General features: G+C 41.4%; 1 protein-coding gene across 3 annotated transcripts in view; it reads left to right on the top strand.

Annotated features, from left to right (window-relative positions):
• Positions 1–26,159, top strand: part of NEO1 (neogenin 1) — a 206,986-nt gene that overhangs the window by 156,992 nt on the left and 23,835 nt on the right. For all 3 annotated transcript variants that reach the window (XM_086471584.1, XM_086471583.1, XM_086471582.1), the window contains 11 exons: positions 570–789; positions 6,823–6,977; positions 7,500–7,648; positions 8,658–8,796; positions 12,621–12,670; positions 13,554–13,698; positions 15,050–15,160; positions 18,747–18,941; positions 19,731–19,826; positions 20,997–21,220; positions 24,778–24,916. In XM_086471584.1, coding sequence (XP_086327710.1) covers positions 570–789; positions 6,823–6,977; positions 7,500–7,648; positions 8,658–8,796; positions 12,621–12,670; positions 13,554–13,698; positions 15,050–15,160; positions 18,747–18,941; positions 19,731–19,826; positions 20,997–21,220; positions 24,778–24,916 — 1,623 coding nt within the window. The remainder of the gene's footprint in view (positions 1–569; positions 790–6,822; positions 6,978–7,499; positions 7,649–8,657; positions 8,797–12,620; positions 12,671–13,553; positions 13,699–15,049; positions 15,161–18,746; positions 18,942–19,730; positions 19,827–20,996; positions 21,221–24,777; positions 24,917–26,159) is intronic.

Raw genomic sequence — 26,159 nt, 5'->3', positions numbered from 1 at the left:
AGCAGAGCCCAGCCAGTGCAGAAAGCAGTTACCATGTGACTTGACTTCAGTGTTTAATTGCACAACCTGGATGAGTCTGCACTTCTTAAATGGATTCTGTGTATCCATCTGTCATTTTTTTTATGGTTGAGAATAGTATGAATTAACTCTGCATGTTAATGAAATAAAGTAGAAAATTGGGTCTGCGGGGTTTTTTTATTGGTAAATGTTTGATATTACATCTGGTTTATGAAGAAATGAAAATACTGTTTGCTGCTGGTATGTCCTCTTACGAGGTCATATTGTATCCTCAGTTTTCACCCTTCCCTTTCCCTTGCCACTTCCATTACAATGGAGATTTAGTCTGCTTGCTCAACAGTGACGTGTCCTTTAATCTTTCCCATTAGTTTTCGGTAGTTACCTTTGCCTGCATGTCAGCCTTCAGTTTAATGGCCTTTTTTGTGTGTGTTCATTTTCTTTTGTTTCCCATCGTGGTTTTGTTTATTTCTTTTGTGTTTTTTTTCTGTTTTCTTTTTTTAAACCGTGGTGATGTTTGCCCTTCATATTCCCCAATGTTTGCACATGACAAGATGTTGCCATCCCAACATTACCTCCCACTTCACTGACCAGTGCCACTAATGACCATCTAGCACCAGCTACAACAGGACCATTGCCTTCAGCCCCGCGGGACGTCGTGGCCACCCTCGTCTCCACTCGCTTCATCAGACTGACATGGCGGACGCCTGTATCAGACCCTCAAGGAGACAACCTCACCTATTCAATCTTCTACACCAAGGAAGGTATAAACAGGTAAAGATCTCAACGTGTAAAATGGGTCGTGCTCTTTCATGACTCTTCATGTTAGCTTTGCTTCAAAGCGCTATCAACCTCAAGTCTTTAATGCTCAAAGTCTTAGAGGCTATGGAGTCCAAGGGGTTGTGTTCCCTTCCCTCCTGCACCCTGGTTAGAGGAAGGGCATTTTTATTTGCTTTGTTGCTGCATATACATATTCTTACAGGCAATGCTTGTGCACGTTTTGATTGACTGCCAACAGTTGCTACCTGCTTTTAGCAGACTGCTTGGAAACGAAGAGCAAGCATAGACTGTAACACCTCTTCAGGAACACTGACAGTGCTATAAATGCCATCCACGGTGGGCACAGAAACACCCTCCAGATAAACCATGTGCTATTGAGAGCAAGCAGTCACTTCATGCTTTAAAACCCTGTAAGTGTAGTGTGATCCTAGAGAGAACAGTGTGGCACGTGTCGGTTAAATGTTGTGGTAGGTGTTGGTTAAGTGTCTCTCCTAGGAATCTCCGTAAATAGAAGGTTCATGAATGTGAAACGCTCATGACTTTGTGACCTGTTATCCCAACGGTTTAGTTCAATCTACCCATTTTTCTTCCTGATGGGATCTGCTCAGAATTATAGTTTCAAATTGTTGTGATAAGTTTGAAGAAGTTGGAGCTAACAGTCAATTTGAGCAATGCTTAATTAATTGCAAAGTGGCTTGCTTATCAGATTTATTACTCAAGAGAAAATTCTGTCTGCTTACTGACCAGGGTGTTATACTCAAAGTTAAGAAAGTCATCGGAAGACAACAGAAAACGTGCTACGCTTCTGGTGAATTGCCACTCTTTCTTAATTCTGTGGATAGACATCTTGTCCAGGCTCATGATGATTAATTTGAGGCATTTAGTAAAAGTTTCGTTGCCTCACAAATGTTGTTTTCCTACTACTTTGGTAATATTCATTCTTACTTAAGTGGAAAAAAGGTGGGATTTTGCCAGCCCTTCTTGCTGCTTCTTCTTCGTGTTCCTGGTTGTAACCGCTCTACCTGCTGGGTTTTTAGAAAGTAATTTGCTAGAGGTGGCTTGATGCCTCTCGCTGTACTGCTTTTGAGAAAACAAAATGCATGCCCTTCCACTACATACTAAACTACAGAAATCTAGAAAATACTCCTCTTGGGCCAAAAGCATGTGTAGGACAAAGGGTAAGAGGAATCTCATAATTTGTGGTGAATAAATTAGGAAATGACAGGACAATCTGCAGAAACTGCTGTTTCCAGTTCTTGCACAGCAACCCTATGGGCTTGGGTTAATGATGTCTACGGAAGGTTTACACAGTGAAGTACTTAAGCTGGTGCTTATATGTAAGCAGGTGCTTTGATGGACTTCAATGAGATCTTTGTTAGCTTAAGTGTCCTTCTGGATCAGGGTTCAAAGTAGGCTCTGAAAGCCTTTTGGTAGCACATAGTCGCTGTTTTCTCAACTTTACCACTCCTTTGCTTTTTGGGAGGTTTTTTTGTTATGCCTCCTGAAGGCAGTTGGTAGTGCACATTTCACAGACTGGTATGAAAACACTGTGAAATCCTGCCTTTCAACCCGGATTTGGAGAATAAGAACAATAAAACTTTTAAAAAAAAGAAAGAAAGAAGGAAAGAAAGAAAAAAGGTTCTGTTTACCATTTTGATGTTACGTGGTACTTTTTGACCAGTTGGTTGGGCCTTGTGGAAACATGGGTTGGTTATTGAATTAAAAAAATAGATGAGTATGTCACACACACCTAAGCAGTTGGAAATCAGAAAACTCTGAAGTCAAGCTTGGATGTGTAACCCTCTTTTCTTCCTCAGCATTACAAAACACTGCTTATATGATGGCTTAGTAGTCCTTGAATTACGCATGATCATGTATATCTTTGCTGAGGTTTTAAGTGCATATGTACCATCTCCTCATACTATCATATTTTTGCCAACATGTACTATTTTCATTGCTTGCATTATTGGATCCTTTTAATAACCTGAGAGTTGTCTCTTCCTCGCTTGTATTTGAGCAGTGATCAAACTAGATATTGGATTTATTTACCTTTTATGTCAGGCTCGTGAAAAATGAGAAAACCATGTACAACATGGAACGGGTTAGCTAGATGTTCTGACATCTCTAAGCCATCTTTAAAGGTCTGTAGAGAGTCATCTTCATACTGTCCATTGTAGGAGCGCTTAAATCTCTCTGCAGTGTACAATGTGTGCAGTTCCTGAGGTATCAGCTGCCTCAACCACCGCTGATTTATGTTCCTTTTATTTGTATCTGTGCAGTGAAAGGAAATAGACACAGAAACATGGTGAGCTGTCCCTGAACTTTGCCCTTTGAACTTCTTTAGAGGACAGCAAGATGACTGGAACATGATTTCCCCCCCGTAATCATGGGGCACTCCTGCGAGAGGCTCTTCTTGTACCCCTTGTCGGCGTTATGCCACCAACTGCTTCAGCCGCCCAGAGGTGCCTTCTGCCCCTGCCCCCAGAGGAATTACGGGGTTTCACGGTTTAAGCTCAGGGTCTGCTTGCAGAAAGCTGTTGGCCTCTCAGTTGAATGTTACAGGAGATCTGTACGCAGCAGCAAACAGGGAATTACAGCAAAAATGCAAATGCTGCCAGTTGTAGTGGTTGCTTCTGTCACTTCTGGCATGATCAAAGCTGGGTTTGATAGTTTGTAGTGTCTGCTGGGGAGGAGTGCGTGAGGATAAAGATCCGTAGGACTTGGAGGTTCCTCTTTTAACAGAGAAACTGAAACTTTCTATGGCACAGGAGCATTTCAAAGCATGGAAAAGAGCTGTGCTGTGAGGGCGGCTTGTTTCTGCCTGTTTCACTGGCTATAGAACGTCACCACCTGGTGGCACGTCTTCACGTTGGCTTGATGATGTCAGAGAGGGGCTTTTATTGTGGCAATTACGTACAAATGAAGTGGGTGTCTTGTGGCTTTATTGTCACACCTCTAGAAGAACTGAAGTAATCTGATCAGATAGAAATTACTGTCTTCCTGACAAATGGTGTAGTTACACCGTCATCTCCTCTTTGTGTTAGTATTCCAAGTGGCAGACACTTCCCCTGAAGAGGGTATGAACATTCCAGTGTGGTGGGGAGGCAAAGGGAGGTTTGATTCTGTGAAACTGTAGACAAGCACTTGGGCAGAAGAACTCCAAACTTTCAAGATTTGGATGAAAATAAAAGAACTAGCTAGCTTGTTGCTGGTACAGCAACATATTCAAATTACACGTGTGAGATATTCAGATAATATTAAACCCATGGTTCAACGTAGTGTGCATCAAACACAGAAAATGGAGTTTAATTGTGTGTAATCACATTGTCAGAATGTCTCTCTGAGCTCACTGCCAGGCTCTACAGCTGACACGGCTGGCACAGACGATACTCGCTTTTTAATAATTCCCTGAAGGTTGTTTTTTATACGTAAGTATAACTTTAAAGTTCACATTTCCAGATTAACACTTGTTTCTGGTTTTGAACCATAGGCTTTTTCCCCCAGGTACATGATAGCTGTTTTGAACCTTAACTCTGGTTTACAAAGCTCTTTATCTGGGCATTAAACTGCAGTGAGTTAAATAGTCATAATGTTCTGCAGGGTAATACAGTTCTTCCTATAGACCATCTGTTTTGTTACCTATTAAGCCCACCAAAACACATCAGAGCTTGTGAAAGGTGCTCAGGGCTCCTTAGAAAGCGCATAAATGAGAGATTCATGTAGCACTTAATTAGATTAATCTCAACATATTTTTAACATACTGTTGTGAGGGAAGGCACAGTTATTACTGAAAATTGCAATACTTTGATGTGTCTCTCTATTTTTTAATAAATGTTAACTTTCCATTAAAATAATTTCTATTTTTTTGTAATTTTAAATAATAACATTGGATTGATGATTTTTTTCTGGATAAAATCAGTGAGTGCATTTACACTTGAGGCAGAAAATGCAATATATTTTGCATGTCAGTGGCAGGCGAGTGTTATTCCACAGCTGTGAATCAGCTGGCACTTACTCTGGGTTTTCAAATGCCATTATTGCGTCTAAGACCCATCTTAAAGGAAACTATCCATTTGAAAATGGGTTTTCAAGCAAACATTTTGCACCAGCTGTAACTGCAAAAGTTACCGAGGGAAAATATTTATCCTTTTCCCTGCCCGCCCAGTTTTGTGGTGGGTATGATATTTCCTTAGTGTGTGTCTCGCTTCTCTGTCAGCTTCTTTCTTGCAAAAAATACTTTATAAACATTAAAAGAAGAAAAATCTTTTGTAAATGTTTTCAATTCAAATACGCTATAATGACGCTGCTCATTTAACGATGGAAATTAATAAAAATCAGAGATAAATCAAGCTGTTTATGCAATGCCATTTTAGCTCAGCTTCCATGAAGGAGAATATTCTAGAAAATGTGTTTAAATAGATCTTTAGTTACAGTAAGCGTATTGTTTCCCTCTGTGTAGATACAGTGTAATAGTGCAGAGATCAATGGGGATTTCAAAATATTTTCAACCAAGTTATGCTAAATAAACCATACCAGTTGATTTAAAAAGAAATAAATTAAAAATGGGGATTTTGGCATCATATTTCCATTATATAAACTAAAGCATAATGGCTGGAAGGTAGGAGAGGTGAGATTGTGGAATAATTTTGCCTGGGCTTCTGCATTAAAAGTGATTTAATAGCAGCTAATCATCGGGATGAGAATCGTCTGCCCTCTGCTGTAGAGCTAACAAAGTCTAGCAGACAAAAGGGAAAGGGTTGTATTCAAAGCAGTCACATCTTCCCTTTCTCTTCTCAGTGGGGAAGTTTTTGCTTTCTTCTTTCGTAATGCCACTTTTGTTTGTATTTACAGGCAGTAGGTAGCTTCTTTCCAGGGAAGGACAGTAAGGAGGGGTTGTTACCCAGGAGTAGCTCTGTGGACATTCACGTGCCAGCAGCCGTGTGTTGGACATAAAGGCTGTAGTTAGTTGATGATTAATCTTTTAATCTTCCCCTCGATCCTGGGCTTGATAAGAACCGATCGAGTTTCCTGAACTGCGCTCGGCGTGAGACGGTGCTTAGGCAGGGCTGGAGCAGCCGGTTCCCCTGGCTGGGGCGCAGCGGGGGTCACTAAGCGCAGGGCAATGATCCTTCTGGTTGCCTCTGCACACAAAGTGTGCCCTTCCAGCTGGATCACAGCTCTTGGCTTGCAAAATGCCGGCCTTTCTGCTGAGCCTAGCGGAAACGCTCGTTCCCACACAGCGCACTCTTTCTTTGGGCGCTGCCAGATAAACTGGGGGGTCCAGTAGCCGGGGCTGGCTCCTCGGCGTTGCTGGAGGTGAGCATCTTCACGCCGCTCCGATAGAAGCCCCTCTCATGTGCCCAATACAAGCGTGAGCCGCTGCGTCGGGCTGAATGAGCGCGGCGGAGCCACGGGCCAGCGCTGCCTTTCGTCGACTCTGCTACTTGTGTGGTAATCGTGTAAATGCCCCAGCTGGCTGCCTGGGCGTAGGCGAGTCACAGCCCGGGATGTTTTTAAAAAATCTAAATATTAGGGAGGCTAAGTAAAGTTTGGAAGTAGAAGAATACATTAAAACAGCTTCTTTGCAAAATACACAAAAGGCAGCCCCACAATATTAACAAAAATACCTTAAATCTCGGCAGACTCTGTGTATGCTGCTCAAATATTTCTTCTTCTGGCTTCAGAGTAGTGGGATAAACTGTCACTATGAATTATCACACGCTGTTATGAGAATAACAAAGAAACTACTTCTAATTTTGTGATGTCAAGTATAATTTATTCTTTTCTTCAGTGCGTATTTTTTTTCCGAAGAGAAGTTATAAAATTAGAAGCTGTTTGTCACCAGCAATGTTGGCATATTCTTGTTAACATCACGCGGTCAGTGCAGTATAAATAACCACGTCATTAACACATTAGATATATTCAAACAGGTTACATCTTAGTAGCAACTATTCTTCTATTTACCCCTCAAAAACCCTTCTCCTAATCAATGATTGTTTCTGTGCCCAAACCTTTTGTTTCCTAAAGGGAACGTGTTGAAAATACAAGTCGTCCTGGAGAGACACAAGTGACGATCCAAAACCTGATGCCAGAAACAGTTTATGTCTTTCGAGTTGTGGCTCAGAACAAGCACGGCCCCGGAGAGAGCTCAGCACCGCTGAAGGTGGCGACTCAGCCTGAGGGTAAGCTGTAAATATTTTGAGTCTTCCTGGCTTTGGGATTGATTTTTTGTTTTGTTTTCCCCATTCTTTCCCAGAATAAGCTGGTACTCTTAAAAGTTGCACTTGCAGACCGTAGGTTCAAAATTATTTTCCAGGTTGGGTGTGCTTATATGATTTATTCTCACCATTTAGAACTGATAAGACATCCCTTGTTAAATTCTCTAAACTTCCTGTTATAAGGTGAATACTTTTAAATTGTCATTAACTGAAAGAAAAAAAAGGAAAACTTGAAGAAAAATGCAGCCTGTCATTTGTTAGGGTCACTCAGGACAAAAGGAACATGAGCCAGGGAGCAGGATCTCCTTCAGAAATGTGGTCCCACCTTTACACCCCCAGTGAATCCCTGTGAAATGCTGAAATGTGAACAAAACGCCCATCCTTTAACTGGAGTTGATGGATGGTGAAGTTGATGCTAAAATAATTAGCTACTGATGATGTTAATGGTGAGGCTTGGTGACTAGCGGTTTCGTGCTTACATTTCAGTTCAGCTCCCTGGCCCAGCACCCAATATCCGAGCGTACGCCGGCTCACCCACCTCCGTTACCGTCACCTGGGAAACGCCGTTGTCCGGCAATGGAGAAATCCAGAACTACAAGCTCTATTACATGGAGAAGGGGCAAGACACTGAACAGGTACAGAGCCTGGCTCTTCCTACATGGTACACAATGCCACTTTCTTTTATTATGTTTTTACCTCAAATTTCTAGGAATACCTTGTAAAGTGCTTGTTTTTCTGATAGATTGAATCCTTTAGCCTAAAATACAGAAATATTTAAAGTAAATCCAGCGTGAAATGTGTATGTCTTGGAATTAAAACTATTTCATTTAGATACTCATCATCAGCAAGTAGCTTTTGAGGAAGTCCATCACACCACGAGAGGAGAACATGAATAACAGCTTTGTCAGCATTTAACAGTTGTGGTTGAGATGGCGTAAAGGATGTTTGTATAGGTTGGCTGGTTTTCAGTAAAGTAGGCTGACTGCTGATTTTAGCATGATCCTTGGCCTGAACTGTTCTTACTTCTTGAGTTCTTAGATCCAGTGATTGATATCTTGGTACTGCTGAGTGTCTCATTGATTCAATTTGCTTATGATTCTATGGGAAGAAGCCAGTATGTTCTGTAAACCAGAACTCAGGCTGCCACCTGAGAATAATCACAACTCCGGGAGGATTAATCCCATCATTTGATTTCCCATCTGATTACATACAAGTATGTTTCCAGCTTTAAAAAGCGAAGGGAAGAATATTTTTGGTAGCTTTTAAAATAATTTTTTACATCAGTTGTTAAATGGGAATGTTGTGTTCCTCAGGTAGAATTACCTTTTCTACTTCTGCATCCTACTATTCAACATATAGTAATAATTTTTACTAACAAGCACGTTTGCAGATCCCTTTTCATTTACAGACACAGTGCCTGTGTTATGATTTACACTGGATGGGGAGCGTTTTCCCTTGCAAGCTCACCGTTAGCGTCTCTACAAGTCCTGGCTGTGTGTAAACCGTGGGTTTGATCTGCAGGTGCTACAGAAAGGTGTTGTTCCTGCTCTTGGCTTTGAGTGTTACTGTAGTGAAGGTCTTCAGACGTTTATAATAGCTGCAGACCTGATTCTGACCTTGGCTTGTTTGTTTCTGTACGAACAGGATGTTGATGTAGGAGGACTCTCCTACACCATTAATGGATTAAAGAAATACACGGAGTATAGTTTCCGCGTGGTGGCTTACAATAAACACGGCCCTGGAGTCTCAACCCAAGATGTTGTTGTACGAACACTGTCAGACGGTAAGCTGCTTTGGGCCTTTTTGCCCCCCCCCCCCCCCCCCCCGAATTATTTGTTAATTTCCTTTAGGTGAATTTTTAACCAGACTTCTATGGTTTTTGTTCATCGTTGCCCTGTTTTATTAATAATGTCGTTGTTGGGTATGGCCATACGTGGTCAGAGTTCCCCCCGAGGCTTTTCAAATTGGGTGAAGGAAAATTGCCAAATCTACAAAAGTATCAGGTATTCCGATTTCTAAACAATGGTGTCCTTCATTTCAGCATCGGTCATTTATTTCATGGGTTACTGAGTCTACAAAGCACTTTGCAAGAGCAGACAGAAAAACAAGGATATCGAGTACAACAACTCTGTGGTTTAGGTTCTGTAATGTTTTTCCATATCATCAGACTTTTGCTTTTGGGACGTTTTAATTGTGGTTATATGGGAAACGTTGCCTGCCTTTGTTTGGACTCAGCACAGATACTATGAGATCAACCACATATAGTGATGAAAGCAGGGAGTGGTAACAGTGTTTTCTGTCAGGCAGATAAAGAGGTAATGTGAGCACATCTTGATCTATGAACAACTGTAGAATGAGCAGTTAACTTTACTGTCAGCATCCTCTTTAACCCACACCAGCTTTTATCATCAACAACATTAAGGGGACAAAGATTCTACAAATACATTTTCTATGAAAAAATCACTCTTTTTTGGCTGTTTTGAACCTGCTGTATGTCAGCACCATTTGTCGCCTATAGCCATACTGCCTGAAATAACTGACTAACCAGTGTCCACCAGCCCTCTCTGTCCCACTCCTCACTTTATATTGCTGTATTCTCCCTCATTCGGCTCCTCTCCAGATTCCAGAGTCACAGAGGTGGTTAGCCATTCCTTTTGTGGAAGCTGTTTCAACCTTCAGTGCCCTTTTCTGAACTTTTTTCTAGGTTTCTTTCCTCATATGTGCTTTTAAAAATGGAGGTAGAGGGGACCAAAATTGTATCAAAGGTGCAAGTGTGTAATTGGTAGCACTTGACTGATGTTTTTGGCTCGTACTGAGCACTGAGGTGACATTTTTGGGGTACACAGATCTTAGTGGAATTGGTGGTCTTAGAGCCATCATTGTGCATGTAGAGGTAGGATCATTTTTCCCATGTGTGTGACTTTATCCACCATGAATTTCATCTGTCACTTTAATATCCAGGCACAAAATGTCCTGCGGTCTTTCTGCAGTTCTTCACCATCAGATCTTGTCTGTGCTAGCATTTGTCACCTCGCTGCTCATCCCCCTTTCATCACTTACAAGTGTGTTGAGCAACAGGGCTCTGGGCACCCACCACGGTGGGGCTCCACAGGTTGTCTCCCACCACGTGTGTTCCTACCTTCTCTTTCCGTTCTTTTAACCAGTTGTTACTCCAGCAAGGATCCCCTCGTCGCTTCGTTTCTTAAGAGCTGTCCAGCTGGTCTGCGACGCACAGGATTTCCCTTTAAAAAGCGACAAACACATATTACTGCTCATGTATCTATAAATGTCATGCTTTATTGTAGCTTCAGTTTATTTGCCTAATACATGTTTCTGACTTACTGCTTGAAGTTTCCCAAATGGGACCCCTTTTAAATACCATCTCCCAGTACCAAGGTGACTTGTGAGAGGTTACATACAAGCCTTGCAACTGTTTCGTTCCCAAGTTCCTTGAGAAATCCTGGGTGAAGAGCATCTAACCCTGGCAACATGCTGCTGTTTGCTATGTCCAACTCTTCCATAATCCCTTATATTGACATTTCAGTTTGAGAGACCCTTGTAAAGGGTGTCATGGAAACCTCTCCTCTTCCTTTCACTCAGCACAAATGCAAAGAAGATAGTTGTGTGGCCTTATCTCTTTCTCTCATGCCCTGGCCATTTGCTAACTTTACAATTTCTCTAAAGGGCTTCCAGCTCCTTACTTGTTTGAAGAAGAATTTATTGTTAGTTGTAATGTCACTTTCAAGTTTTCTCAAAGTTCTTTCTGGCCCAACTTACATTTTCACTTTTAACCTACAGAAATTTATTTCCTAAAGCTTTCTGAAGGATGTCATCTTGCTTCTTACAATCATATAACCCTGCTGCTTAACCGTGCTGTTCTCCCCCTTCAGCCTCTCAAATCTTTCTGGATGAGTGCCGCACATTTTCTTCTTGTGATTTCTTACTGTGGTGTCTGTAAGCAATCTCCATGTTTCCTGCAGAGATTTCTTACTAAGCTTCCTTAGCTTCTGTTTAACAAGGTTCTGCATTTTTATGTAGGTTTTTGCTCCTAATCTGTGGCGGTGGTTTGTTGCAGGGTAGTTCTTCAGGTATTACGATTTGAACCAAGGTTTATGTGCTGCTCGTAAGGATTGCTTCTCTTCTCATGCTCTTCCTGATCTATGGAAAGCAATCATGTGTTACAGCTAGAAATGTGATCTCTGCATCACACCCTGACCAAGGCATTTCCCTCGCCAGCTGGTCCTTGCCATCTCTCTGAGCCATTGGCATGTCGTGCTCCTCCTGCCTGGGTGGTTACTGTCCAGCATACCGCATGAGGCTGGGCCTTTCCTATCAAAGCGTGGAATATCAGCCCATAGGAAATCCATTTTATTTTTTGGCCTGGTTAAATTCTTAATCTGGTCTGAGTTGAAGCTTACGTTCGTACAAACGAACTGTGCACATGGTGATACATGTTTATGAATGTATTCACACGCAGGTGTCCTTCCCCGTGTCCTACTGGTTGTCGTTCTCTCACCACGTTTGCAATATGTGCATTAATTACTAATCGCTCCTTGTGAAACCCATGACTTCTTCTAAGGTTGTTCTGAAAGTAGGCACCAACTGCGTAAACCAGACAAACGGCAAAAAAAGCATAGCTGTACTTCATTTCCTCCTCTTAACCTCTGTTGCTTTTTAGAGGAGATAGCACTTAATCCTCAGTTCAGCTGACAAGAGAGAAGGAAAACCAAATCCTAGTTGTCTCCATTCCTGTTGTGGGATAGTGGGAGAGGGGTATTTACTTAATGACACCCCACTGTACCTTTCACTTGCTGCAGAGCTAGTTTCACTTTGTGCACTCAGGAGTGTTTTCTTAGCGACTGTGGCTGGTGTGAGTTGTTTGGAAAACACATTATTCAGGCTGGAACAATCTTTACCCCTGTGGTGCTACTTCCCTGTCCTTGTGCTTTGCTGGACCCTCACCTTCCCATCGGGGAACTCTTATCTCTGCCTTTGAGATAGCGTTTGTGACTGAAGTCTCGGGTTCTCTCTTGCATGGCCTTTTTGTCTAATGGAGTTTCACTGTCATGACCAGCAAGTTGCTACAGGTAGTAATGAACTAACAAAGAGTGGAAGTTTAAAAGCAGGAACTATCTCTGTGATGCACTTCACCTCTTCAGTAACACAGAGAGACGTGTTGACCCTGAGGTTTTCCTGTTACAGAAAATGATGATAATAAAAACCATGGCCAGAATTTTAAATGTGGGTTCCCAGAATCAAGTGTGTAAATTAAAGGTTTAATTTTGAAAAATACTGAATGGGATCTCTTAGAGTTTGTGGGAAGTACCTTTAAATATAAACCATTTTTTATTTAGATACCTGTGGTAAGTAAAGACCTGAATAAAAAGTGAGTTCGTTCTTTGTGATGAAAATACGTAATCCTCCCAAGCCAGTCACTGTATGCCATAATGTACCTCTGGTAGAACTTTGTAGCTACTTTATACAGCGTCTTAAACCAGAATGGTTTCTGCTTTCATAATGGACAGCAGAGAGTAGTTGTGTGTGGAAATACAGTATTTGATATGGTATATGGAAATTATGGGGTTGTAATTCTTTTAATGTTTCTAGTCCCCAGTGCTCCACCACAGAATCTAACGCTGGAGGTACGGAATTCCAAGGTAAGATGTGGAGAATTTCCTGTTCATAATGGGTAAATAAAAGGTAGGTGGGTCTTAGATCGACCAAATTTTAGAGCTGTTTTGAGTCTTTTTTTCTACCATGCTGCTTTTCAGCTATTCATGTAGGAGTCCCCCAACAGGAGAATATCTCAATGTGGGGCTTGAACAAGCGTTAGAAACTCCAGCCCAGTTGTGGATTGTGCATAATGGAATGCAATGGGGACAGTGACAATGCACCAAAGCATGGAGGCTAATTATGAAAGAGGTTTAATCAGGCACAGAAGCCTGACACTCGAGAGCTCGGGTGTGTTCGTGCTGATTAACTACTGTTTACAGTGTGTGTGCACACGTACGCACGTTTACAATGTCCTGCGCACTTTAAAAGTCATTATGGCTTTAGTGATTATGATTGGAGATTTTTTTTTAAAAGCCTTTTTCAAAAACTCTTCCAAATACCTTCTTCTGCTGCCTGTGTGATTAAAAATAACTAAGTTCATGCACGTAAACTACACTTCAGATAACTTAAACTCTTTAGAGAAAATACCAGTTCTTAAAGATGGATGGATCCTCAAGTAGAATGGATCTTCGGATAACCTGAAGAAAATGAAAGGGAACCCAAGGGGCCATTTGTGAAATTGGAATCAGAAGTTCTAATAGGATTGAAGTGCTTTGAGGCGAACTTCTGCAGGCCACGTATGACCTGGGCCGCTGCTGAATTGTAGGGGTTTTAGTTTTTACATATAGCCTATGCTTTACTGTACGATGATGCAGTGTTTTCTGTGTGCGTGTTTTTCTGTCTTGTTTCATGAAGTGTTAGCGCTAGAGTAGGTTCTCTGGCTGCGTGGGAGGCGATGACTTTGTAATGACCTTCTACCTTCCGCAGAGCATCATGCTACACTGGCAGCCTCCTCCTGCAGGGACACACAGTGGACAAATCACTGGCTACAAAATTCGCTACCGTAAAGTCTCCCGCAAGAGTGATGTAACAGAGAGCATTGGGGGGACCCAGCTTTTTCAGCTAATTGAAGGTGAGCTATTATTCACAAGCGTTTGTTACCAGAAGGGGGGTTTAAGTGCTTGTAGTGGGCTGAGGCTGAGACATGTTTATGTAGGGTTCGTGCCTTGGAAGAAAAAAATGAAAGCAATGAAAATGAGCGTTTGTGGGTTGGGAGGTGTAGTATGGGCTGGCTAGTGGCAACTAAAGTCTAGTGACTTGTTTTCTAGCCCTAATTTTGCCATTGATTTGCCAAGTGGACTGGACGAGTCCTTTTAAAACCTTTATAAAAGTCATAGGGCCTGCTTGGAGAAGAGGGTCCTGAGCTCCTCGTGTCTGCCCAAATACCAGCAATGAACGCATGGAGAAGGATGCCGAAGAAATGTGGGCTGGCTGGGTGTTCGGCAGACCTGTCTGTTTGCATGTGGGTATAACACGGGTGTGCTCTGGCTTGCAGTGCTCACCAACAAGCTCAGAGTCCTGTGACCCTCTGGCGTCTGTGCAAATCATCCCACCTAGTTTCACTGACATCAGCCTTTTTCCTTCTTTTTGGCGTGAATGTAACATATCCTCTCTTTATTTTCTACACTGAAAAAATCTAATCTAGTACATTACTTAGTAAAAATACATATCATTACTGGAACTAGAATTTCGTTCAGCAGAAATAAACAGTACGTGAGAACAGGAGCAAGACTGCATTTTGTTCATTTTTTAAATCTCTGTAAATGAACAGTTGGTCAAAAGAGAAGAAATTGCACGCCTCTAGAAAATGAATATGTACTTTTTAACAAGATGGTTTGATTTGTTCTCAGAAACTCCAGCTGTGACTGGGTAAGTTTCAATTTTCTCACAGAGGAGGGGTTATGTGCCTGTAACTAGAGTATATTTTTGCCAGCAGCAAAGCCTGTTTAAGAAGTTCCGTATATCAGATTTCGAGTGCACTTCCATACTGCTTTGATTATTGATTACACACTGTTATAGACAGTGAACAAACTGTTTGCACAGTTTGGTCGCTTGCTGTCTATACTCTACAGCTAGGTTTAGAGACGGATGTGGGTGTTGTGCACTTAAAACTAAATAATAGCCAGAAATTAAAGCTGCCTGCAAGCAGTGGCCCACAGGGACAGTCTGCAGTGTGTCACAGCCCTGGGTGTCTCTGGTCACAGTTTAGCTGTTACACCCTAACTGGTGTCAGCTTCCTTAGTGGAGCTGCCCTGTGGGTACTGCTGCTCCCAGTCCTGACCTCCTGTTGTGCTTCAGTGGCCCTGGTGGGCTGAAAGGCTTTTTACTGTCAGGTTATACCTGTATTTTAATTAGGAACTGTGATTCCTCTGCTCACAGGTGAGATTCCTGTGTTGATACCTTGGATATTCTTTGTCTCTTAGGTCTTGAACGAGGTACAGAATACAGCTTCCGAGTAGCTGCCTTGACGGTTAATGGTACTGGACCAGCTACCGACTGGGTATCAGCGGAAACGTTTGAGAGCGATCTGGATGGTAAGATCATAAGTGTGACCCTATTTGTGATGTTGGAATTTGTGGACAGAGCACAACAAAGTTTGATTGCCTTTTTTAAAGGCAAATCTGATTTTGTTCAATTGTTTCTACTGTATTCTTATTATACAATGTGCTTTATTTATAATTAAGTGAAATTAATTTCTATTTTAACACAGAATTCTTGCCAGGTCAATTAAATGGCTTGAAATTAAACCCTGCTTCTACACTTTCTAGTACTGTGTGTTGGCACTAGTTTTTCTGCTAAGAAATACCCAATTATGAATTACCACGTCAGTGTTTCAATATTTAAATAATAATACATTCTAAGATTTATATAATAATAATGGCTCAATTTTTATCTCCTAATAAAACCCATGTTGTTAATTACACAAGGGTTTACATGCTCTGAAACAGAGGCACGAGGTCTGTTTCCCTTGAGGGAAGTAAAACAGTGATTATGTATTTAGGTGGCACCTCGGCCATGCTAATGGAAGGGTTGGAGCGCGCCTCGGAGAGCGCAGAGGGTGGGTTGATATTTGGAGGTACCGTGTGCGGACTGACCGGGGGCAGGCCTGTTGGCTGCACCTTGTCACGTTGGTGCCTGCGCTGTGCCTGCAGGCTCGGAGTTGTAAACTTCGGTGAATGTGAGAGAGGTGCCACAGGAGGAAAGGAACAGTGGAAAGTGTTGTTGTCACCCATAGACCTTTGCAATCTTCCCGCTGTGTTTCATTGTACCGTGCTCTCTTAAAATATTTTTCCTGATTTTTTTGCTTAGACTCTTTTTCTGGAGAGAATGTTTGACCCCCAGTGATTGTTATTTTGCTATTGAAGAAGAAAAGGGAGATTGATTATCTTTTCGGTGCTGACAGACTAGTATAGACCCTATTTTCCATCAAAAGCAAAGCCTTTTCCACCAAAGCCATGCATTTGTGATATGTGGTGTACAGAACCATGTTAACATCTTGTTTTTCCAGTGTAGGGTTTAACAATAAAAGTAGAAGAATTTCTGTGAAAAGAACTTTGATAGTTGGTCCAGATGTTTGGTATTTACTACACTGGAATAATTTGCAAGTGGGAACTTGATTCTGGTAGAATTCAAATGAGCAGATTTGTGAGCGTCTCTCAGAACCTGACTAAAATCAACTGAAATTGGAGAAGTGCCATTTTTGAAAGGGTGGCTGGGGCAGATCTCTGCAGAGCTGATGATTCTGGGTAGACCGTTCTGATTTCAGACAAGCGTGCAGTGAGTGCTGTTGCACACTAGTTACCTACGCTCATTGCAGGCCAGTCTCCCTCTTGGCTTTGTTAAAGCAGCTGGAGGGTCATTCCAGCTTAATGCTGCAGGATCCCGTAATGTCTTTCACATCTGTGTGGGCTGAGATTCAGCAGTACTGGCAGCTGGAAGAAGGCAGAATAATGAAAGAGCTTCAATATTTGCTCTACGCTGTTGGGAGCTTGCTTCAGCCCCCAGCTGGGGAAAGCCCTTGACAGCCCACGCTTCAGTCTTTGCATTATGCAGAGTTGATGCTCAACTTAATACTTGTCCTCTTCCTGCTTGCTCTCCGTTGCTTAAGCACAAACCCGACATTAACAGTAGAGTTCAGTTCTGTAGTTATTTAAAATTACTTTTTAGAGTTAAATTGCTTTCGTCTATGTGTCCGTCTTCCTCTAACTGGGTATGACACAACCTGGCAGCTTTGAGAAACCACTAGTTCCCCAGACTGAAGCAGAGCTCTGTAAATAGGCAGCACTTAACACGAGGTGATGACTATGTGCTCTGCTTTGAAATTGAAGTTAACAAGACTTGCCAGAGGATAGCATCAGGGTTACATTTAAATAGGACAGGAGGAGGGAGAAATAAAAAACCCTTTCGTTCTGTGTTGATAATTTTAATACTTTCCAAATCGGAATGTTGCGGTGTCCTTGCAGGCCACCTGACCTTTTTTATGCATGTGCTTTACAATGAACCAAGGAATACAAATTCACAGTTTAGACAATGTAACATGGCTTTCCTAGCGTCCTGCATACATGGAGGAGATATCTGTGTATGCTGGAAAGAAGATGTATATTTTTTACTTTTCTTGCTTTAGTAAGCTCACGTGGATAATTTTAACACCATGCAAATGTATTTACAGCTGATCTTCAGTTTCAATAGACATGGAAGGCATAGTTCCTTTTTGTTCCATGGCTGCTTTTGGAATTTAAATACAAAAAAAATCACTTAAAACTCTTATCAATGTAAATGGGAGCCAGACTGTTGCAATGCAGCGTTAGTAGGGCTGTGTAGTTTTGCAGAGCCGGTGCAAGTCCCACCAGGAGCACATATACGAGAGGTGTTAAACAGTTCTGCAGAGTTTATCCCCAGTGCACTAACTTCTGTGCAGTTAAAAATGTCATCTCTTATATTGCAGTTCTGTAGCTTTTCTGTATTTAATAGTTGTGAACTTTAATTGATCAGCCGTGCCAGCTGAAGACGATAAACTCCCAGGGCTAGCAGGCCCATGGCACATTATGATCCAAATAATCCTGTTGTGGTGCTTTATTAAATGTTTTTAGATAAATGCAGTGTGTTTCATTAAAATGAAATCCCTGCAGAACTCTCTGAACTGATTTTATTTTAGAGTGGGGAACTCAGCGTACTGTTGCCCAGAATTATTTATAATCCGTCAGCATACGGCAGGCTCCGGTGGCCTGACAAAAGGACTTATTTAATTTGTGAGAAGTTAAACAAAGGTATGGACACCAGTAGGTACAGTTGTGCTTTTAGATTCCTTTTAAGTTCAGTCAACAGTGGGGAAAAACCCTTTTGGTAACAATATGAGGGGATTAGAGTGACATATTGTGGAAGTCTTGTTATTAAGGACCCACATTCCAGCTCTCTGTTGGGTTGGGGTGAGATTGGTGTTGCTGTGGGGGTAGGGTTTGGACATTTGATATGGACTGTATGAGTATTTTGTGGTTTGGTTGTGTAGTCCCTGCATGTGTTTTGTGCGTTATGTTAAAGAGACCCAAGGATTTACACAGCGACAAGTGTAGGACCAATCAGAAGAACCCTTGGCAGCATGTGCAATAGCCAGTTTACTGACAGTTCTTAGAGCTTTGGAATATTCTCTTTAATCCTACAAGGAGCTCAGGAACCTTTCTTTGATCACTGGGGTGTTTTTGATATAATTATTTGAATGCCCACAAGTAATATGATGGAAGTAAAAGTAGATTGCTTTGTGGAGGGAAGGACGTGATAGATATAATGCGTATTTTGAAAAATTACAAATTGGAAAGAACATGCACAAACATCAAAAAAGTCTGCCTTGAAGCAGATCTGATACTTTTCTTCAGTACGACTGTCCCTTCTATTAAGGAGAGGATCTATTAAAGTATATTAGTATACGAGACTATGTTAATTTTCTTCTGCTTATTAGAGTTCTTTGCTCTCTCTAGTGCCATGACGCTCTCTCCTTTGGAGCATACTCATTTCAGTACAGATGCAACGTAGAAGTGCTACGTTTGACCTGACTGGCTCATGGCTCTTTGTGTCATTACCTTTATTTGAGAGAAATCCTTTAAATCCATCACTTCTCTTTAACAGAAACTCGTGTTCCTGAAGTTCCAAGTTCCTTACATGTCCGCCCGCTTGTCACCAGTATCGTGGTAAGCTGGACTCCACCTGAAAACCAGAACATCGTGGTGAGGGGCTATGCCATAGGGTATGGCATTGGCAGCCCTCATGCGCAGACCGTCAAGGTGGATTATAAGCAGAGATACTACACCATTGAAAACTTAGGTAAGGGGAGCGAATTAACATCACTGCCCAAGCTGTACCTCTCGTGGTACTGTTTTCTAATTATGGTATTATAAATAAATGAACCTCATGCATGGTTTTAAAAGGATCTTTTTCCTTATTCAGATATTATACCAGATGCCAAACTGTTGATAAATTTTAAATACACTCAGTTTTCTGATGATAGAGAAAGAGGCAGAGGAATGAAAAAAACCCCAGTCCCAGAATCCTGAATTCAAGTTTGAAGCGTAGTGCATTTTGATTTGATGGTTTCCCTTCGATGCTTATTACAAAAACTGCTGAGCAGCATTCCCTTATTCTCCTTCTGGAGCTGCAGAGCAGGTGGCTTCAGGCAAAAAAGAAACTAAAATGTCACCAAGATACAGTGGCATCTACTTGAAAAGAAAAACATAGAATTCTCTGTGGTAGGTAAAATATGCTGACAGCAAAATAAATGTTCGTTTTGTGAAATATTGAAAAGTTCCATAAAATTGGAGTTAGTTGAGTAAATTTATAGTAGAGCAACTTAGAACGCTCATTTTAAAGTGTTTTTCCTCACTACTATTTTGACTGTACTTAAGGTAGATTTGCTGGGACTGTAGACTTCTGCTGTATGAGAACTGTTGAACACTAACAGAAGGTCTGTATGGAGACTTTCTCATTCAAATTTAATCTAGTTATTTCATGTGCTTTGGTTAAAAAATAAAATACTGAACAAAGATAATCTGGAGAAGCAGAAAATAGAATTCACTAACCGCTTGCCCTAAAAAGACGCTTTTTTTCCCCCTTTAGACCCAAGCTCCCACTATGTCATAACTCTGAAGGCGTTTAACAACGTTGGGGAAGGCATCCCTCTCTATGAGAGCGCGGTGACCAGGCCTCACTCAGGTAAGGGCGAGGGGCTGCTTCGAAGCTCTGCACGGCTGGCAGTCGGCAACGGGCACAGCAGCTACAGCGTGACGGTGTGTCCTGGCAGAGGCTTCTTGCCAGTGTCACCAAGTACCTCCGTTGCTTTAACTGACCGGCCGCACTGTTGCAGTGATCGCCTCGTACGTTTCACCTCTTTATTAAACCACCTAAAATTGGTTTCATTTTTAAATTACAGAACTTACCTTTCAAATACTTAGAGATGTTCTTATTCGAAGAGTTACCACTACGTTAGCGCAAGCTGTGTGGGTGCGGTTCTAAAGGCAGGGCCCTTATTTTGGTTTCTATGGACAAGTATAGATTTTCCTTTTTGTCTTTCACGCTGAGCTTTTGAACCCGATGCCTGCATTTTCTTTGTCCAAGTCTCAGCCTGCTGTCACGTACACTAAACAAGTTCTTGGTTTTGGTTTGGTTTGGGGTTTTTTTTTGTCTTGTAATACATTAATAAAATATTTTAAGCTGAGAAATTTGTTTGCAAGTGAGCTATTAGTATGCTGTGTCTCACTGTGCTCCCTTCTAGGCTGTTAACACTACTTAACTATTTTGTGTAGAAGTTAACGCTGCTGTTTGGTTTAGTCTGCTGAAGAGCAGGAATTTGTACAGATTTTCTAGAGGACATTAGAATTGCAGTTTCTTCAGTTATTACAAATTCATATGATACCGGGAACTTGATTGCTGTTAACATTCTTTAAAAGATGATGGGAGTTCCCCGTAGCTTTTATGAAGTTGCATTTGTCCATCTAGAAGGAGTCCAGCTCTTCTTCCTCCTCATTGTTTTCTGGAAGAGGAACTGGTGGACATTCCAAGGCAACTAAAGTCAAAGTTAACATTTCTGTACGTTTGGGGTTCTTAGGCCGTGGTTGAATGCACTGAACACTAGTGTGATTAGGTATATTTGTTAGCGTGTATCCGTGGTCTTACTGTCTTAAGGGAACAGGATGCAAGAGTAATTTTATTAGCCAGTCTAATGTCACCTATTAACTCTGGCTTTTCTCTCTTTTTCTCCATTTCTCACCTTTCATTTCATTGTACTACCCTGCATTTCCCCTTTTTTGTTTTTTGTTTACATTAAAATGCCACCTTCTCTCTTTTTAATTATAATACACTACTTTTTACCCATCAATTCCCTAGACACTTCCGAGGTTGATTTGTTTGTTATTAATGCTCCATACACTCCAGTGCCAGATCCGTCTCCCATGATGCCCCCGGTGGGAGTTCAGGCTTCCATTCTGAGCCATGACACCATACGGATCACTTGGGCAGACAACTCTCTGCCGAAGAACCAGAAGATCACGGATGCTCGCTACTACACAGTGCGCTGGAAAACCAACATTCCCGCAAATACGAAGTACAAGGTACTGGAGTTTCACCACCACTAACACAGCTGCCTGATTTCAGTGTGGAGAAGTTTCATGTTCAAGGGAGGGTTAAGCGACAGCCAAGAGTAAAGACGAGCGCTTAGGAAACAGTATGGAGGTGTGCCCCGTTGTGTGGGAGGTGGCTGGGCTGGGTTCATGTCAGTACGGCTCAGTTAAGGCATCGCTTTGCAGTTTCTTCTAGACGTAGTGGAAGTAGTTGGGTTTGTGGTCTCTTTTGTGCGTGAAAGAGAGTGAGGTGGGGTGTGGTGTTGGGTGGGAGTGGATGGAAGAGCCAACTCGGGGAAGGCAGGCAGGTGCTTCCAGAATCACCTTCTGCTGTGGAACCATGGACATGGTGACAAGTTTATACTTTCTTCTTCACCCTAACACAATCACTTCGTGTGACAGATGTGGGCTTACCTTTAGAGGAGCCAGTAATGCATTAATAAGACACGTGTTACTAACGGCTTCTCCCCAGTTAGCAGAAGAATCTAAATGGGGTGAGTCATGCAGGGAAAATATTTAACCTGACAGTTTTAAGTTTCCTTTTACAACCTTTTCTCTTCACACAAAGTTGATAGCGAACCTTGCCTTTGGGAACTGAATGGATGCAAAATATGTAACGATAACTTTATGATATCCCTGCCTGCCTTGATTTTCATCTGCCGTTTTGATTTAGAGAGTAGATTTGGGGTTCGGTTTTTGGTTTGGATTTTTCCAGTTGGTTGGTTGGATTTTTTTTTTTAATTTTCAGAGTTATCTGGAGGCCTCAAAAATGCTGACTGTAAATTTCAGATTTGAACTGAGACTCAGAGGAAATGGTTGTTAAAATACCCAGCTAGTGGAGCTCCCTTTATGCTCTTGCAGAGCAATGTTGTTACAAACCAGATTTTTTTTTATTGAAATGAAAATATGTATATATTTACGTTCTTCCTCTAAAGGCAAATTATTTATGAACCCACATTCCTGAGTCATGTGCAGAGGATGTCTCAGGAGTGATTTATATAATGCTACAGTTTCATTAGTTAAATGCTCAAAAAACCCACCCTCAGTGGTAAATGAAATACTCCCACTGGTCTCGATGCTGGTGGCTAGTGGTCAAAAAATTTTCTTGTGGATCAAAAGTAATATGTAATGATGGAATATAATTCAAAATTACTCATTGTAAAATGTGTTTGCCTGAAAGGACCTAAGTTTGAGAACATTTGCTCTAATAATTTTTAACCCATGATGTTTGGAGAACTCACATCCTGCTTTTCTTTCTTTGTTTCAATCATAAGTTCTGTGCTGTGTCGGACAGTAACAGTTGTTAATGTTAAGAAAGGCAAAACCTCATTTCAGCAGTGCTGTTCAGTAAGCTGCTGCATATCAGGCAGGTCTCTGGTAACTTTATGAAGTATGAGCTAGTACATTGTTTGTCATGGCCATCTCTAGCATGGTTGCGTGTTTTGAGGCTGTTCACCCAGTTGCATCAGGGCTTCTCCGTTACGCAGCCTTGCACACAGAAATTTTATCTTTGTGTCGGTTCTCTAGTATCCAAAGCTACATCTGTTCGACACGGTGTTGTTTCATCCATCCCTATCATCAGGACTTTGGAAGGTGATACAGTTCATTCAGGTTTTCAACATTTGCGCATCGCTTCTACGCTGCCATTTGCAGATTATTGTTAAAGAAGAGGCTGCACGCTTCAAATGCAAGTTAAAGAGCTTCCACCTTAAGGAGCCTTATTTTCTTAAATTTGTATAGGAGTTGTGTCAATCTAGAGCGTATAAGGAGGGGAACAGATGTGATACAGTTCCTGAAGCTCAAAGACTGCTCTGTGCTTTGAACCGTGTAGTTTCACTGATGGGGATCAGAGAGCCCCTTTCAAAGAAGCTTTGTTGGTAGAGCAGAGTTGTCCTACTCACAGGCTACCTGTGATTTATCAGCGTGCTGTCAGGCCTAGGCTAAAATATTAGATCTTAACTTAGATCTTTTAGGACTGTATAAAAGGAAAATAAATTTTACGGGGTAATATTTAGGAAGTTTATTTCTAGTAGGTGAGCAGAGTTTAGTACCATGGGATATGTTGTGATCTTAAAACCGGTAAATATTGTTGAAAAATGAAGAAAGCAGAGAAGCCTAACACTGCAGTTTAGCCTTTCATGTGTCATTTACATTCAATGTGATGTACAGTGAAACTGAAAGATACCAAGTTTCAAAGCCATAGATGAAAAATACAACTTCAACCTGAGAAAAGGTCTCCCGCTGGCACATGTGACTGCAGCTGGGAGCTAACAAGTACTATAAACAGGATTGAACGCTTCAGTGCTGTTGCGAACTTTGGTGGGCATCCTGGGGAGGGAGACGTGATGTGCTTTCCGGGGGGAAGTCCGCTCCTAATGCGAGATGCTAGAAAAAGATTTCTCCTTTGGACTTGTCATTACACAGTTGTCCCGGCCAAAGGTCTTTGCTCCCCTCCTGCACTCGATCAGGCTTTGTCACTGAACTCATGTAAGGACTGCCCTGCTCTACACTTAAATGTTTGAACCATGTGGCCACAATCACATTTACTTTGAAACTGCACTGGGTTTGGATCAAGTAAAGGTTTAAAGTTAACGGAGGATTTTATTTTGAGTAGTTTTGTGATGTCTTTGTTGACCCTGTGATGTCTGACTGGCAAAATGCATGTCTGTGAACAAGCAAAATACTGCATGCAAATCTAAGCATCACTTGGCTAACAGTTTTCTGAACTTTCATCTGGTGTAAGAAAAAAAGCTGTCACTGGTACTTGAGAAATAAGGGGTTTCTTTGCAGAATTTGGACTATATTATTCATGGAGTCTTCAAGAAATGCACCTTTCCCTTGAAAATGAATGAGCTGAAAACAGTTGTTTTCTGAAGGCAGTAGTTAGTTGTGCTGCACAGCTGTTGTATGGCCCTGTCAAACACTGAAACAACTACTCTTTAATTCTGTGTTTAGATCTCTGTAGGCCAAGGTAAGGAATATACATATATGTAGATACGTCGTTGTTTTGTTTTGTTTTGTTTTAAATAGGCCTCAAGTACATTCTGTACATGTCCAAGTCATGTATAACAAATACCGGGTATTTTAACTAGCTAAAATTCTAGCTAAATGGCAGAGTTAGAAATTGCACTATAAACCAGATACAGATTTCAAGAAGGACTGTCACTGTTAGCTGTGCTTCATTGTTTCCCTAGCCAGATCAGTTAATGAATGCTGTAAATTAACCCCCCCGAGCAGACAGCGATTTGGCCTGCTCCATAACAAGTGTGCCCTGGACCTTGTATTGCCTTTTTTTTTTAATTTATAATTGACTGCTAATAAATGCTCTTGCTGATTGCAGAAAGAATTACTAGTTTGGGATAAAACAACTGCACATTAATACTTGATTAATGAATTTGCATGACAGAGCAAAAACATTACAGAATTAATGACCATGGCTATGAAAATTAGCGAGGCTAAAATGTTTTAAACACCTACCTGCGCCAAGGGTGTTTGAGAGCTGGTGACTGAAACGTTCAGAATTTACTGACTCTTCGTTTTTCTTTCAGACTGCAAATGCGACCACTTTGAGCTATTTAGTGACGGGGTTAAAACCAAATACCTTGTATGAATTCTCCGTGATGGTGACGAAAGGTCGAAGATCAAGTACTTGGAGTATGACAGCACATGGAACAACTTTTGAATTAGGTACTCCTTTGTGTCTTGTTGGAAAGGCTGACATTCCTGACGAGATGAATAAAGTCGAGTGTGCCAGAATTCTGGAGGAGGGAAAGCATGCGTTTAAAATGATTATGCTGATGAATGCTTGCTGGGGGGTTCTCTTCTGTATAGTTTAGTCAGAAATTCTGATTAAAAAACAACAACATACTTCAGAATTCAAAGGGATGATTGCATGCAAAAGAATTTACATCAAACTACAGAGTGACAAATAATGATCTACAGTTCATGGACAGGAGAGAATAGAGAGGGGTATGCTTGAAACATCTCAAAAAGAGCACATTAATAGTAAATACAAAGAAAATAGTATTAAAATTTACTGTTATTACTTTATTACGATGGTAATTATTACAGCGTGAGAAAGTGCATGAGGCAAATTAAAAAAAACCAATCCCAGTAGAAATTAAGACATCCAGATCAGCCCTAAGTTCTTGTTCTTCCACAGGCCTTGCCAGTGCAATCCTCAGTGCTGTAGGAATGATGCACGCTCAAAGTACAGACCAGAAAAGGCTTTGTAGCCGCCAGGAGGAGCTTGGGCCCAGAACCTCTCTCCCCCGACCTCTCCCTCATTAGCTCTTTTTATACTGCAGTGTTCAATGATCTTTGTGCAATTAAATGTACTGCTTATTATGCCTAGGTTTCTCTTTATATGAACTGTAAGGACAAAAAAGAGCCTATCCAAATTCCCCTGTAGTTCTCATGCTAAATTAAAACACAGCAAAAAAATCAAGCATGCAAAGAATTGGTGAGAACATCCAAGTAGTCTATAACAAGGCAGGAGCAGAAGCAAAACCAGGACAAAATCAGAAATCTCCTGACTCACCCTGAAGTCCCATAAAACCTTAGGGAGCTTCAGTTGCTTTTGAAGACATTGTCTTAGTTTTTGGTGGGACTTCCGTGATGTGTAGCCACCTGCCCATTCTGACAGCGCAGGTTGGGACCGAGGCTCCTTTCCCAGTTTCTGTGCCCAAAACACTGGATTTAGTGGATTTTTGTCAACACACATTTGTCATCCATAATTCTACACTAAAAGCAGGAACTGTAAAAATTGCACAGATAAAGTTCTTAAAAGAGAATTTTAAACTCAAAAATGTACAGTGGTGCGGGCGAGATACGGGAGGTCTTACTTCATTTAAATAGAAAGTGAGTTTGTCGTTGGGGTGGTTGTAAAGAATATTTGTAAATATGACCTAAAAGCTTGGGAACTAAGAAG

This window comes from Leptosomus discolor, chromosome 11 (genome assembly GCF_034619465.1).
Source record: "Leptosomus discolor isolate bLepDis1 chromosome 11, bLepDis1.hap2, whole genome shotgun sequence".
Classification (NCBI taxonomy): Eukaryota; Metazoa; Chordata; class Aves; order Leptosomiformes; family Leptosomidae; genus Leptosomus; species Leptosomus discolor.
The sequence above is the reverse complement of the archived record's forward strand: the minus strand, read 5'-3'. Positions and strand labels throughout refer to the sequence as shown.